The following is a 14,398-nucleotide window of genomic DNA, read 5'->3' on the forward strand; positions in this document are numbered from 1 at the left end:
TTAAAAAAATTGATCGTGTTGTGAGTTTTAGGAGTTAACGCTTTTTTTTAGCTCCCCTTTCCTCTTAATTAATATGTTTCTGTTTAAAGGCGATTTTTCAAAAAAAATTATTTTTTACATTCTAAGAAATTAAAATTAAAAAAAGGCTTAGTCAGCCTAATTGATCACTTTATTTTTTATATGTCTTTAAAAATTATGGGTATGGCACAACTTCTGCTTCATAATAATAATCTGCAATCCCCCCAGAAATCTTTACTCATGAGTCACGTCTGAGTAACAAAGTTTGTCAATTTTTTTTCGGGAAAAATTCAATAATTTCCTCTTAATTATTTAAAAATAATAATAGTTATAATTTTTTAGAATTTAGGGGGAAATTTAAACTGAGTGCATAGGTCGAACTACGGGCAGGACTGACTAGTCCATAGCCAAGGCTAATTAGCTTCTTAGTTTGAAATAATTATTGTTCTTTATTATTAAAAAAAAATGTAATATTTATTTTAATAAATACAAAATGGATTTCTGATTTGTAAATAACTCCTATCACAATCATACAACAATTCAATAAAAAACTCCTTCGCAATTCCCTCGTAGAATTTTAACATTATTTTTGCTAGATTATACCTAGGCGAGATAGAGATTATAATCACTCAAATTGACAACATTTATGTTACAGTTATACCTCAAATAGTTAAAAATTTCTCTTACATATGTTCAAACCCCCTCCCTTAATAGTTAGACAAAAAATTGAAGGCCATTGGTAATTCCTCTAATCTCCTAGTTCAAAAATTATTTTGTTTACATTTATTCAGTAAGTATATTTGTAGCTGTATTAAAATTTCTTAGTAGACTTAACTATTTTTATGTATGTCAGGTGAATGTATACACTTTAGTTGCGGAATTGTGTCCCTACAAATAAAATGGCATGTGCTCAGTAGAATAATGGATAACCGAAACAAATCAATGAGAAAGTGACCATGCGGATCTGAATTCTGAAGTATTTTAATGAAATAATACGTTTATAATTTTTATTGTAAGCTATTGATTTAATTGTCTATAAGATATGATTCAACAAGGAGTGTTAAACAAAGCGGTCCTAAGGCTAAGATCAGTGGAACCCAAACATTTCTGGAGGAGGCTAAATTAAATCACAAGAAAAACTAAGTTTAAAATAATTTACTGAATATTAATCTTATTTTATACAAATCATGGTAAACGATTTATGTAATTTTTCGAATTATAGTTCTAATCAAACAGATATAATGAAAAACTACAAGAGAAAGTAGTGTATTTTTAAGAGTAGGGGATTTTTCATAAATTGGAAAACTAAGATAATGGTAGGGGAGAGGAAAATAATATATAAATCAATTTATTCTTAAAAACTCATATACAGTTTAAATTAGACTAACCTTATTGAATTATTACAAGAAAGAGACATTCAAACAATAAAAATGAAAATATATCAGGTGCGTATTTCTTAAATTTTTTTACAATAACTTTATACAAAATTATATTAAATTTATCTGCAAATATTTTTAAATTTTAAACTAATTACTTAATTTTGATTTTAATTCTCATTAAATAAGATGTAAAATTTACAAGGAAAATCAATAATTAACCTTAAATAATTAAAAATATTTAATTTCTCATGGATAAATATGAAGGTTTACTTCACTTTATTTACATATATATATATAAACATAACTTTTCTTATACCAAGAGTATAAATATATTTTTTGTAAAAAAAAAATTTTAATGACCAAAAAAGTGTTAAGATTCTATCTTAACATTTTTGGAGGTGCTATTTAGGTAAAAGTATTTCATCTCTTAGAAAAAATGAAGAAATACAGTTTATACATGTAGAATATATACATTAATTTAAGCAACTTGATTTTGATATAAAAATAATTACAGATATAAAAAATCATTAATTTGCTTATTGATTTACATTTTTAGGCGATGTTTGTTATATTTATAATTTCTATGTTCTCCACTGTATACTCCAGAACTCTTAAAAAACGTGAATTACAAGAAGTAGAAGACAATGAAGCCTTACATACATCCCATGGTAACTATGGTGGAGGTAGTCATGGACATGCCACTTCATACAACAATTATGTTTTGCACTCTTTCCACCCAACAAAATACAATGTACATAAAGATCATTAATTTCTAAACTTTCAATTCTCTAAATTTATCAATGAAATTATCATAAATACTTTTTTGTACGATTTCTTTTTCTAACGAGTTGTTAATTTACAGTAAAATAATTTTATAATAATACTTACACAGTAAAATTGAATAAATTTAGGAAAATTATGTTTTATTTAATGCTGTGAATTATTTTTTAATAATAAACTTATGTACAGATTAGAATTTCATAATGTATATCTGGAATTAAAATTAAGTTAAACTGAATAAATGGACTGCAGTTTTATTTTGTAACACAAATTAATTATAATATTTTATTAATAAATTTCTTACTTAAGATACACTATCAATTAGTATAAAATTAATTGAAATAAGGATAATTTTATAAATTCTGTACTTAAAAAAAAAAATGTCAGAATATAAACCCTTGACAAAAAATTATTTATAGAATTCATGTTCTGATTCATCTTTTTTGATATTATTCTTATATCCCTTCTCAAAATCTTTTGGTAGTACAATATAACGATTTTCTCGAACAGCATGCATTCCAGCCTGAAAACATATAATTTAAATCAGAAGTTGGTATAAAAAAAAATTATGTATATAATATAATTATAATAAATAAAAAAATATTTAAAATTACAAAAACAAAAAATACTAAAATGAAAAAAAGTATATAATAAAATATATATTATAAAATTTGAAAAACAGTTTAAATATAAGCATTCTATTTATTTTTATTTAAAAGCTTAAGGAGATTCTAATTATTTATTTGATAACACTTTTGTTTTTATCTACCTCCTGACAAATAGCATTTATATCAGCTCCAGAAATCCTGTCTGGTCTAGCAACATAGTCCTCCAAGTCAACTTCTTCACTGAGATTCATTTTAGCTGTTATAGTTGAAAATACTAAACGTTTTTGACGGCGATCAGGTAATGGAAATTCTATTTTTCTATCTAAACGACCAGGTCTTAACAAAGCTGGATCCAAAGTATCAGCACGATTTGTGGCCATTATAACTTTTACATTGGTAGTTTGATCGAATCCATCCATTTGATTTAGCAGTTCTAAAAGAATACGTTGAACTTCACGATCAGCTCCAGTTTGGGCATCAAAACGTTTGGTAGCAATAGCATCAATTTCATCAATGAATATAATAGCTGGAGAATTTTCTTTAGCTAAACGGAACACATCACGAACCATTCTTGGACCTTCTCCTAGGTATTTTTGAACAAATTCTGAACCAACAACACGAATGAATGCAGCTGAAAATACATATAATTTTATTAATTCATATTTATTGTGCTAGTAAATAAGAATTTTGGTTAAAATAGTTCTAAAATTTAAACTGTACTAAATTTTTAAAGGTGTTTAATTTTATTTCTTCCACCCTATTTAAACATTTTTTTTATAAAATATTTTCAAATTATTCCATCAATGGAGAGAGTGTTTTTAATTACTGAGCTGATTTTTTAATCATCACAATGATTATAATTATAGGTATAATTTTTGTTAATTTTAAGTGTATGTTTATGTCTTAAAATAAAATAAAATAAAATTATATACTTATAAACAAAAATTAGAATCCTAAGTTTTATGGTAAAACATCTAATATATTTTTTTTAACTTTAAAAAACTTGTAGAATGGAAAATTTTATGAGAAGTGCATATATAAAATAATAAAAATAAATAACATTAAATTAATTAAACACAATATAATATTTCTAAATTATCTAGTTTAAAAAGAATTAACATAATTTATATTTTATAATATTAGACAGCATTCTATGTTTTCATATACTATGGAATTGTAAAGTAAGTCTTTTCAAATAACTATGTGTTGTAACTTTAAAGAAAATAATCACTTAATGCATATTTTCTTTTATAATGCAACAAGGGGACTGCCTGGCATGGTGAATAGAAACATGTGTTTCGGCGCACGAGGTCCCAGGTTTGATCCCTAGGGTGTCACAAGATTTTTCTTGTGATTTTCTCATTAGTGGTGTCTGGTTTCTAGTACGAGCCAGCCATAATACCCGTCCTGTCCATCTTTGACTAATATGTGAAAGATAACCACCACCTTCTGTAACATGTTAAATTCTGGGAAATATAAGGATAAAAACTGATTATTTCATCATCATCTATAGAAGTCAATGCTTTATCGTTTGAGCCACTCGTCTCTATTTAATCCATTTTGTCTGTATCATTTTTTTCCATATCCATAATTTCAATGATTCAATGATGATTTTTTGTTAATTGTATATGTTTCACTGCCATATGAAAGCAAACTCCAAACAAATATTTTAACTAATCTTTTACGCGTGCCAATGCTCAGATGTTTATTGGTGAAAAACTGATTCTTGTTTTGGAATGCTTGCTTTGCCAATACTATTCTTCTTCTGATGACTGGTGTTGATTTATTATTGGAAGCTATGATACTTCATAGGTAGTAGAAATCTAAGACCTGTTGTGATTGTATATTGTTTATAAATGTTGTATATTAATATTTAGATGCAATATTGAGTGCATTTTACTTATAAGCATTGTTTTGGTTTTCATGGAATTTATTTTCATTTTAGTGCACTTATAGAATTTTTAGCATATTATTGTCATGTTTAGACTCTGCTAACAATGTTATCCACAAAACTAATACCAGTGTATATGCTAGCCATTTATTTTCACTCTTTTGGTCTTAGTTGTTAAATCTATGAAAAGATTGAATAGATAGGGTAACAAAGGGCACCCTTGTCTCACTCCTATTCTTATTCTTGCTTCTTTTACCAATCCATTTATATTTATTCCTGTTTTTTGATCCTTAATAAATTGAAGTTAAGCCATATATCTATCCAATCAATTCTTTTTTTTCTTAATATATTGAATAAAATTTTCCAATCCATTTTATTGAAAACGAACTTATCATTTATTTAATTTTTTTATCTTTTATATTGAAATAGTACATATCACAGTTTTCCTTAATTTCAGGATGATTAGAATACATATTTGAATTATATATACATTTTGATACAAAATATTATTTTATTTCAAAGCTATAAGACAATTATGAGTCTCACTAAAAATATGGGGGAAAAAATTGTTTAGAAACTTCTTTTATCATTGTTCATACAAATCTCATTTTGTCAAGTTTTGAAATAAGTGCTGTTATCGCTTATACTGCAGATAATAAAATAAGTATTGAAATGTTAAGTACATTAAAAAAGAAATTAATTGTCTAATTCATTATGTTTAAAAGTTATTTTGTTAGTTTAAATTGGATTGTATTGCAATTTATATATAGGAACATATATCAACTTGGTTTTGATCAAAGTATAATAAATTACTTTTTTTATAGGAGCTAATTAAAAAAAAATAAATAGTATATCAAAAATAATAATAATAATAATAAAATTGATTTATGGAAAATTTGCGCTGTCTACTAAATATTATTATATTATGATGTTAACTTTAAATTGGAACCGACCGACCAATAATATAGAAATAAAATGAATTTATTCTAATAAATATTACCAGTTGTATGATGAGCTACAGCTTTAGCTAACATTGTCTTGCCACAACCAGGGGGACCATACATTAATACACCCCTTGGTGGGTCAATACCAATTTGTTTGTACAATTCAAAGTGTGTTAAGGGAAGTTCCACAGCTTCTCGAATTTCTTGTTTTTGCATATCCATTCCACCTATATCTGAGTATTGAATATCAGGTTTCTCATCTATAATAATATACATAATCTTACAAATCAATGAAATCAATATTTTTTATTTTATATACCTGCTTGAAGCATAGATATAGAAGAGTCTGCTTCGGGTGGTAATACATCAACTAAAGCATTGCTGTGTTTATGTAAAGCAACACTGGCTGATGGTTTAAGTAACTCTCTATCAATAGTAGATAGTATGCGAACATAATAATTTGACCCAGTAGTACTACCTACAATACCGGTATTTTGATCCACAGCTTCTAAAAACTGTCCAATAACTAATGGTACACTTTGAATACGTTTCACTTCTTCTTGAGCATGTAAGTACTCCTTTTTCAAGTTACGCTGTTCATCTTTAATATATTCTTCTTGTACAGTTAAAAATTCAAGGTATCTTTGTAAGCGCTACAATAATAAAAGTAAAACAAAATAGATCTCTAGTTTAAAAGTTAAAATAATATGTACCTTATATCTGGAGTAATGATCTAAGCTATCTAAACAAGCTTCTACATTATTCAAATTTGGCATTGTTGGCTTAGAATCTTGACTATCATCCTATAAAATAATATTTGTAAATTTATCTTTAAACAGAAAAAAAATGATTAAAAACAACAAAATGTATCCAAGATAAAATTATTTTTAGTTTTAAATAATTTATATGGTGTATTTAATAACATTTTATAACTCATACCGAATACAATTCGATATGAGGTGTGCACAATGGACCAACAGGTCTGAATGCATGGGCTTTATGTTCAACCATCTCACTAATAACTAAAACTCAAAAAACTAATTACAATATACAGAAATAAATAAGAACATATCACATTCACCTTACACATTACAATCATATGCTAGCTATTAATGAAATTAATTTAAATTATATAAAAAAAAAAATTAACTATGACATGTAAGAACCGATAGTTTTAATAAAAGAAAAGTATAACACAACCAAATAATTTAATGGTCTACACAAACTCTTTATTCCACTAGAAGCATTACTTGAAATTTATCACGCAAATAAAATAGTTTTTCAACTCATATTATAGGTGTTTTTGTAAAAAGTTATGCATTAAAATATAAACGTAAAACTAATTATTAATAAGTAGTTTTAATTTTTAAATAAATATTGATAAAATAATGTTTAACACATACCCTTTCTGGCAAAACAATACCAATTTCTTCCATAATTAAAAGAATGTGTTAAATATAACGATATTAATATTAATTAATTAAAAAGTTTTTAAATATTACAGTTTAGATCAGTATTTTACTTTAAAATTTAAGCACTTAGTGAGTGAATACTATTATACTTCTATTGGACGTTATCAAAATGATTAATCACAATTCAAATGATAGCACTCACATAACCTAAAACATATTTCTCATTTACTTTGTCATCTTTCTAGTTATGTTGGCTACCGTGTATGCTATTCACATTAAACATATCATACCATTTTTAATATGAATTAAACTTTAGTTATCGAATGACTAGCATGTACTGTACGGTTGCTTAGAGTGTATGTAATCATGCCTTCCACTTTCATTGTATTTCACGTTGGTTGAAGACGAGATAAGTTTGTCCACTTGATAACAGAGAATAGGAATTCCAGAAATATAGTCATTAATATATATTAGACAAAGTCTACCTTAATTCTTTTTTTTTGAAATAAACATATTTAATGTATAGTATTAAAAATGATTGTTCATTTTTATATATTGGTTGAAGATCTATCATCATTAAATGTAGTAAAATTATTTGATGCTTTTTTTTCTTGAAATTTTCATTTCATTTTGATATTAATATTATTTTTAAATATATAGGAAAACTTATTTTCCTGTAAATAAAAAGAAATTATTACAAAAGAAAATTGAGTTTGTATAAAAATTCATATTGTGGGATCAGGCACGTAGACATGAGTGGGCCTGGCCCCCCTTAGATTTAATGTGGACCAGGGCCGGTCCCCCCAAATTTAAAATTCAATTATTTTTACGAATTATCAAAAACGTGCTAGGCTTTATACACATTGAAATTATTATTAATTTGTGATTTCTATTGAGTAATACAGTTATTATTATGGCTGTATTTTCATTTGTATATTCATAGAAAACGTTATTTGAAAAAGATAACGTTCTAGACGTAATAATAAATGGAATAGCAGTTACTCCAAACGTGGTTGTAGGTAAAAATTTTTTAACTCTGGTCCAACAAATGATAACAAATTACCAAGTATCTGCATTGATTAGAATCTTGTTGATTACAAAATTCGATAGAGTAATACTCTATGAAAATTTTTTTGATAAATCTTATCTTTAATCTGATTTTTTTTATAATTTAGTAGTTACAATAGGTAATTTATTTGTTTTTGTTAATTTGTTATTTGCGTGTTCTAAATAATAGTAATAAAAATATGACTAAGAAAAGGCCGGAATTGTTTTTAATTTTAAATAAAATAAATTTTACATTGTTTATAATTTATATTTATTTTAAAAATTTTTATAACTTATTTGTTATTAGTATTTAGGTATAAATTATTTTTTTTTAATAGCTTAAAAGTTGAAAAATTAAATCAGCTTATGTTCACATCATTATTTTATTAGCTTCGATGCGAAGCTGAGAAGGTATTGGTTTTACTATGATGTGTTTTTTTATTATATTTTTGTGTCTGTTACCACTTTTTCTCAGTCTCACCGAACCGATTTCAATGATACGTCAAAGATCACAAATCGTATCTAGTCGAAAACATTATCCTCAAAAATTGAAAAAATTTCCTTCGTTCCCCGTCAATGGGGGAAACCCCCCAAAAAATTACAAATTTATAAATCGCTAATTTTCGAAATATTTTCAATTTTTTTTACTTAAAATTGCCATAACTTTTTTATATAGATCCATGATATCGTTACTTTTCATTTGATATACTTTATCTTAATCAGGATATTAATAAAGAAATAGCAGATCATGTAACTTTTGGAATAATCTACCAATTTTTTAAAAATAAACACAAATTTTGAACTTGTAAGATTCATAGAATGGAATACTATATAAGGAGGAGTGGAGGGAGCCCCCCCACAAGTTTTTCATGGGAAACAAATTATGGAAAATGATACAAGGGCCCAAAGTTGTTGGCCCCTCCAATAAACATTTTCTGGCTACGTGCCTGTGTGAGATGTGTATTAATACTTATAGTGGATAAATCTATTTTTTATAGTTTATAGTTTATACGAAAATCTTATTTAAATATTAAGTATTTCCATTGTGTTTTGCAAAATATTGACTATGTTCCATTTTGAACTGATCATAACTAAACCTATAAAATTTTAGGTTCAAGTTACAAGTAATTGGAATTCCCAAGCACAATTATAGGATAGAGTAGTATTAAAGATAAAATAAAATAAGTTTAGTTACCCCTATTCAATATACCGCATCCATAAAAAATATAGAAAAGAAATTTTTACAGTTAAAATAGTATTTAAAAAATATACAAAAGTTGTGAAATTCTTTAAGAATCGTCATTTAGTAAAATTAAAATTAAGTTGTTAAGATATTAGATACACTTGTTAACTTAAAAATTTATAATTGGCTGTATATTATAATATTTGTATATTCACATAACATAAACATTAAATTATTTCAATTAAGATAAATTTATATTAAATTTGAATTTCTTTAACGAAATAATGTTACAAAGAAAAATAAGATTAAAAAAAATTAAAGAAAACAACAATTAAACATAGAAAAAGTAACAAAATGTTTGGTGGTATATTAATAAAAATTTCAATTTATAGTGAATATTAAGAAAATTAATATAAAATACAAAAATAAAAATTCAATCATAAAAATATTAAAAGAATAACTGGCCAGCAATAATTTCATTTTTGTGTCTTAATCTTATAAAAGGCATAAGATTTGCATTTATTGGTGTTGTATCTCCTCGAGACATTTTTTCTGCTAGCTCAACAGTAAATGGCCCACAATCGTGTCCATTGGTTTGGCGAGATGTCTCGCCTATTTGTAATGTCCATGTAGAAGCTTTTCCTTTTTTGTCCATTTCCCATTCAATTAAGAAATTTTTTAATACCATTGGATAAGGACCTTCATACGACTTAAGACTATCATATGATGTCACAGTCTTTTCAGGTACATTAACCACTGTCAATATCCAATGACTCCCATATATATTCATCGGCACAAAAAGTAATTTTATTGTGTGAATATCTTTTTTTATCCATCTTCTTACAGCTGGATAACCTCCTCGAAGATACGCTACAATAAAATCAGTGACAACTGCATAAACTTCACCTTTTGACCGTGTTACTATCATTTGAATGTACTCATTAATTGTGTCTGAAGTATACCAAGATGTAGGCGACTTAAATGAAGGTGCATTATACTGATCAAGAGATTTTGTGTTCTGATCTTGCATTACTTCTGCAAGTGTAACCATATTTAAACATTTTTCATAAAATTAATAAAAAACTTTGTTGAACAGTTTACTATTAGTTAGGTTTATTTAAGGTTTTAGAATATGAAATTAAACACATATAATTACTTTTGTTCAAAACCCATGGACGTTTTGAACAAAAGTAATACCCACTTAATAACACGACTCAGCAGAGGTTATATTAATTCAATATGTATTATTATTATTAATTATGTTTAATAAATAATCTTTTTTTATTTTATTTTGTATAAAATAAATAGATTAAATAATTAATTACCTTTTTCTTTCTCTGGTACTTTTATTACTTCAACAGTGGATAGAGCAAGTAAATTTACGTCATTCGGTGTATTTAAGGTCAAAGGATTAGAACTAACTTTCGGCTCTAAAATAATTTGTTTTAGAATATTACATATTTGTTTCAAAAATCAAAACGTTTATTATATTATTTTTTAAAAATTAATTATATTTTAAAAGTTCTATACTTTTTATGACTTTTTCATCTTCTTCGGATGAATTTCTTTTTAAATTTGGTTGAGCAGTAGTATAAGAAGATATCTTAAAGAGTTGCTTTTTTATTTCAGATTTTTTGCGTTGTAAGTTTTTCTTATGAAAACTCTTAACGGATCATAAAAATATATTTAATTATATGATAAATTTATTTAAAAATCTGCTTTAAGTCCAAAAAATGGTTTAGGATATACCCTAAAATCTTTTTATTGAAAAAATGCACGATAAAATATACCTTTCCTAACAAATCAGCTGGTATTAATAGCGGATTGTTTTTTGAAATTGCTATATTATTTTTTTCTATTGAATTTAAAATTTTATTTTTATATTTTTCAGATTTTTCATTCTTAATTAGTGTTCCGAATTCTCTTTGCTGTATCAATTTCTAGGCAACCAAAGAGATATTTAAATAAACAAATAAACTATAATTAATATTAAATTATTATCTTCGATAAAAATTGAATTTCCCATACAAATCTTATTGAAAAAATAGCAGTCCTGAATAATATTAAACATTATGTTATAACAATTATATTAAAGGGGTTGATAGTTTATTTTATATTTTTGAATCAGAGAAAGCCCAATTACATAGCTAATTCGAATACATTACAATTTTACAAAATTATAATTTATAGATTTGTTAATATATATTATTATAATTATAGTTACCAATTTTTCTGAAATAATTTTATCATTTTTATTTGTTTTTCGATACATGCGTTTTTTTGGAATAATGGAATTTGTTATAGGATAAATATTTTCGTTAATAATTGCTGCAAATTGAATATCATTTTAATAATTATTAATTAAATAATCAATTTCGAAAAAGTTTTTTAATATTAAAATAGTTAAATTAAAGTAAAGCGACTGAATTATTGTTACATATCAATAAGCGAACTTATTATTAATTTTTCTGATATTTTATATTAAAAAACTTTTTCTCTATTCGAAATAATTAGTTTAATTATTAATCTTAATAGTGTTTACAGATAATTCTTCCACCTTTAGTTGACTTTTTTGATATTTGTCCTTTATTTGGATTATTTAAAACACAATTGGAATGCATGAAACGACGATTCCATATTTCTTCAACTCTGCGTATGACCTTATGTAAATTTGTTTCATTTGTTTGACCAAAAATATTTTCTTCACTTGCCATATCAATAACTAATTAAATAAATCTTAATACTTACACAAGACGTTAGTTTATTTTTCACGAGAAAAAACGAAGTGAACTCAAATGTCGATAAAATCAACATTTACATCTAATTGTCAAAGAAACTTAATTGTAAAAATTCATTAAAAAAATGTATAAGCCAATTATAAATAAATTTAGTATACACAATACTTATTTATTTTTATTTTATTATTTGTCAAAGAATACAATGTGTCAAGCATTTATTACAGATAATTATCAATATATATATATATTTTTTTACGATTTTTCGAAGAAAAAACTTTCGTAATTGTTTGTTTATTTATTACATTAGTTTAGAAATGATACAGATTTTTTTATGAATAATTAAATAGAATAAATTTGATATCCGTTAACAGAATATTTATACATATAAAATTTAATCTTTATGAAATAAAATATCAACGTTTATTTATTCTCTTGCAACTATTAAAAATTTTACCCGTATGACATCGCTATTACCATTTAGTTATTAATAAAAAACATCATGCCATGCGATTATAATCAACATAAAAATTTATTAAGTTGAACATATAATATTGTTTATCAATTGAATTAATTACATAATAATTCTGAAAAAAGAAAATAACAGGAGATTTGAATTAAGTTTAACAACTTTAACAAATCGAAAATAACTTTAGGGTTTAATTATTATTTGCATTTTTAATTTTATTATTATTATTATTTTTTTTTTTTTGACAATAACGGCTATCTTTGTAACTTCAATATCTATTATATTGAAATTTTCAATCTAAATGTAATCTATCAGGATAAACTATTTTCGTAATGTACCTATCTGTTAGGCATTGTTATTAATTTAGCTTTGATCTTTTACGTGTGGAAATCGATGTCATACCTAATATGAAAAACGAGATGATGGTACTTCTACAGTAATTTTTTTTTTTTTTTAGTTTTAGGCAAGTGTCTTCAACAAATTTTTTCAGGGTTATTAAGGATAGTGATAATTCTCATGATTTTACAAATATTTAGTATGATATTTAAGTATAATAAACTTTTATTTGTATCATCTAAACGGTTTTATTTATTTTAGAACGGTATTAAATTAGTTATACAAACAAAGATTATTTATTGGCATTTTAATTTAACCTAACTTTGTTTAAAACATTTTGAATTATATTTTATATAAAAACTGTTTCAAAAATTGAATTTAAAACCTTATTTTTAAAAAAAATTTTTAAACTGCTTTAAATTATTTTAAAACGTTTTAGCGGTTTAACATAAACGTTATATATAATGATAATGGGATATATGAATTAGAATTATTATAAACTGTACAGGATTATACATATAGTTTTTATTCAAACCATATAAAATCCATATAAATTTCACATAATTTGTGGTTTTTTTACAATCATTACAACGGCGTAAAAAGATATATTAATAAGGCCATGTTATTATTTTATCACAGACCACATTTCATTTGGTTGCGATTCTTGGGATATGTGAAAACATATAAATAATTTTTATTAATTAATATAGATATAAAATATAAAATATAAATTAAAATAACTATAATATTAATAATTAATATGGAAGAAGTCTTTTTACTTCAAAAAACATTGATCTTAATATTAGAAAGAATCTACTAAAAACGTACATCTGGAGCATCATATTATATGGATGCGAAACATGAAATTTTGCAAGAGAAAATATGAGAAGAATAGAGGCATTCGAAATGTGGTGCTACAGGAGGATGGAAAAGATAAGTTGGACTGATAGAACTACTAATGAAGAAGTTTTAGGAAGGGTATCTGAGAAGAAATTAATATGTAAGAATATACAAAGAAGCGAAATGAATTAATAGATCATACTTTAAGGCACGATGGATTGCTGTTATTAATCTTTGAAGAAATAATCGATGGAAAAAATCATAGAGAAAGATCAAGATTGCAATACATAAATCAAATAATAGAAGAACAAGGATGTAATTCATATCAAGAGTATATTGTATAAGAGTATTAAATAGGAAGGCTAGTGATAGAGAAACATAGAAGTTGCTGCAAAACAATCATTAGATTGAATACTACGTAAGATGAAATTAAAATAATACAACGGCGTATAACATAGGCATCGAGTATAATGCAGAGAGCTTAACTTCTCCGTTTGCAATTTAGCCCCCCAAAAAATTGAATAAAATTATATACATTGTTATATAAAAATTATTTTTAGGGAAGGAAAAATTAAATTGAGCCCCCCTTAAAATACTGAGCACCTACTCTATGGTGTACATAGAGTGTAAATTTGACGTGTTCTATACAATGGCCACGAGGAACACGTTTTTTAAGTTCGGTTGGATTGAGTTTATAAAGTGTAACGCTAAAAAGGTAACGATCGAAAATGTTCACTCCTCCAGCGGAAATGCTCA

At 25.1% G+C, this 14,398-nt stretch overlaps 2 protein-coding genes and 1 long non-coding RNA gene across 3 annotated transcripts; 1 reads left to right on the forward strand and 2 right to left on the reverse strand.

Annotated features, from left to right (window-relative positions):
* The first annotated feature begins 793 nt into the window (after window positions 1-793).
* LOC126904720 (uncharacterized) lies at window positions 794-2,691 on the forward strand. Its single transcript, XR_007703805.1, has 4 exons — window positions 794-808; window positions 872-994; window positions 1,059-1,463; window positions 1,954-2,691. It is a non-coding gene; the product is annotated as an uncharacterized LOC126904720 (long non-coding RNA).
* LOC126904702 (26S proteasome regulatory subunit 6B) lies at window positions 2,416-7,202 on the reverse strand. Its single transcript, XM_050683926.1, has 6 exons — window positions 7,024-7,202; window positions 6,334-6,423; window positions 5,940-6,273; window positions 5,677-5,880; window positions 2,947-3,416; window positions 2,416-2,700 (listed from the first exon to the last, which is right to left on the reverse strand). The coding sequence occupies exons 1-6, from the start codon at window positions 7,054-7,056 to the stop codon at window positions 2,587-2,589; spliced, it is 1,245 nt and encodes a 414-aa protein (XP_050539883.1). The 5' UTR covers window positions 7,057-7,202; the 3' UTR covers window positions 2,416-2,586.
* Window positions 7,203-9,561: 2,359 nt separating this feature from the next.
* On the reverse strand, window positions 9,562-11,136 carry LOC126904711 (sentrin-specific protease 1-like). The gene is made up of 4 exons (XM_050683937.1): window positions 11,053-11,136; window positions 10,793-10,925; window positions 10,588-10,692; window positions 9,562-10,297 (listed from the first exon to the last, which is right to left on the reverse strand). Exon 4 carries the CDS (start codon window positions 10,290-10,292, stop codon window positions 9,711-9,713), a length of 582 nt encoding a protein of 193 aa, XP_050539894.1. The 5' UTR covers window positions 10,293-10,297; window positions 10,588-10,692; window positions 10,793-10,925; window positions 11,053-11,136; the 3' UTR covers window positions 9,562-9,710.
* Window positions 11,137-14,398: the final 3,262 nt, after the last annotated feature.

Source organism: Daktulosphaira vitifoliae, unplaced genomic scaffold (assembly GCF_025091365.1).
Source record: "Daktulosphaira vitifoliae isolate Bord-2020 unplaced genomic scaffold, ASM2509136v1 Scaffold_4, whole genome shotgun sequence".
In the NCBI taxonomy this organism is placed as follows: domain Eukaryota; kingdom Metazoa; phylum Arthropoda; class Insecta; order Hemiptera; family Phylloxeridae; genus Daktulosphaira; species Daktulosphaira vitifoliae.

What these genes read in the sequence shown, in the direction of transcription:
- LOC126904702 (XM_050683926.1), bottom strand. Translation starts at nt 7,056, where the DNA reads ATGGAAGAAATTGGTATTGTTTTGCCAGAAAGG. An exon ending in ATCATTACTCCAGATATAAG is followed by an intron (nt 6,274 to 6,333) that starts GTACATATTATT and finishes TTATTATTGTAG; the next exon opens with CGCTTACAAAGATACCTTGA. An exon ending in TGTAGCTCATCATACAACTG is followed by an intron (nt 3,417 to 5,676) that starts GTAATATTTATT and finishes ATGTATTTTCAG; the next exon opens with CTGCATTCATTCGTGTTGTT.
- LOC126904711 (XM_050683937.1), bottom strand. Translation starts at nt 10,292, where the DNA reads ATGCAAGATCAGAACACAAAATCTCTTGATCAGTATAATGCACCTTCA.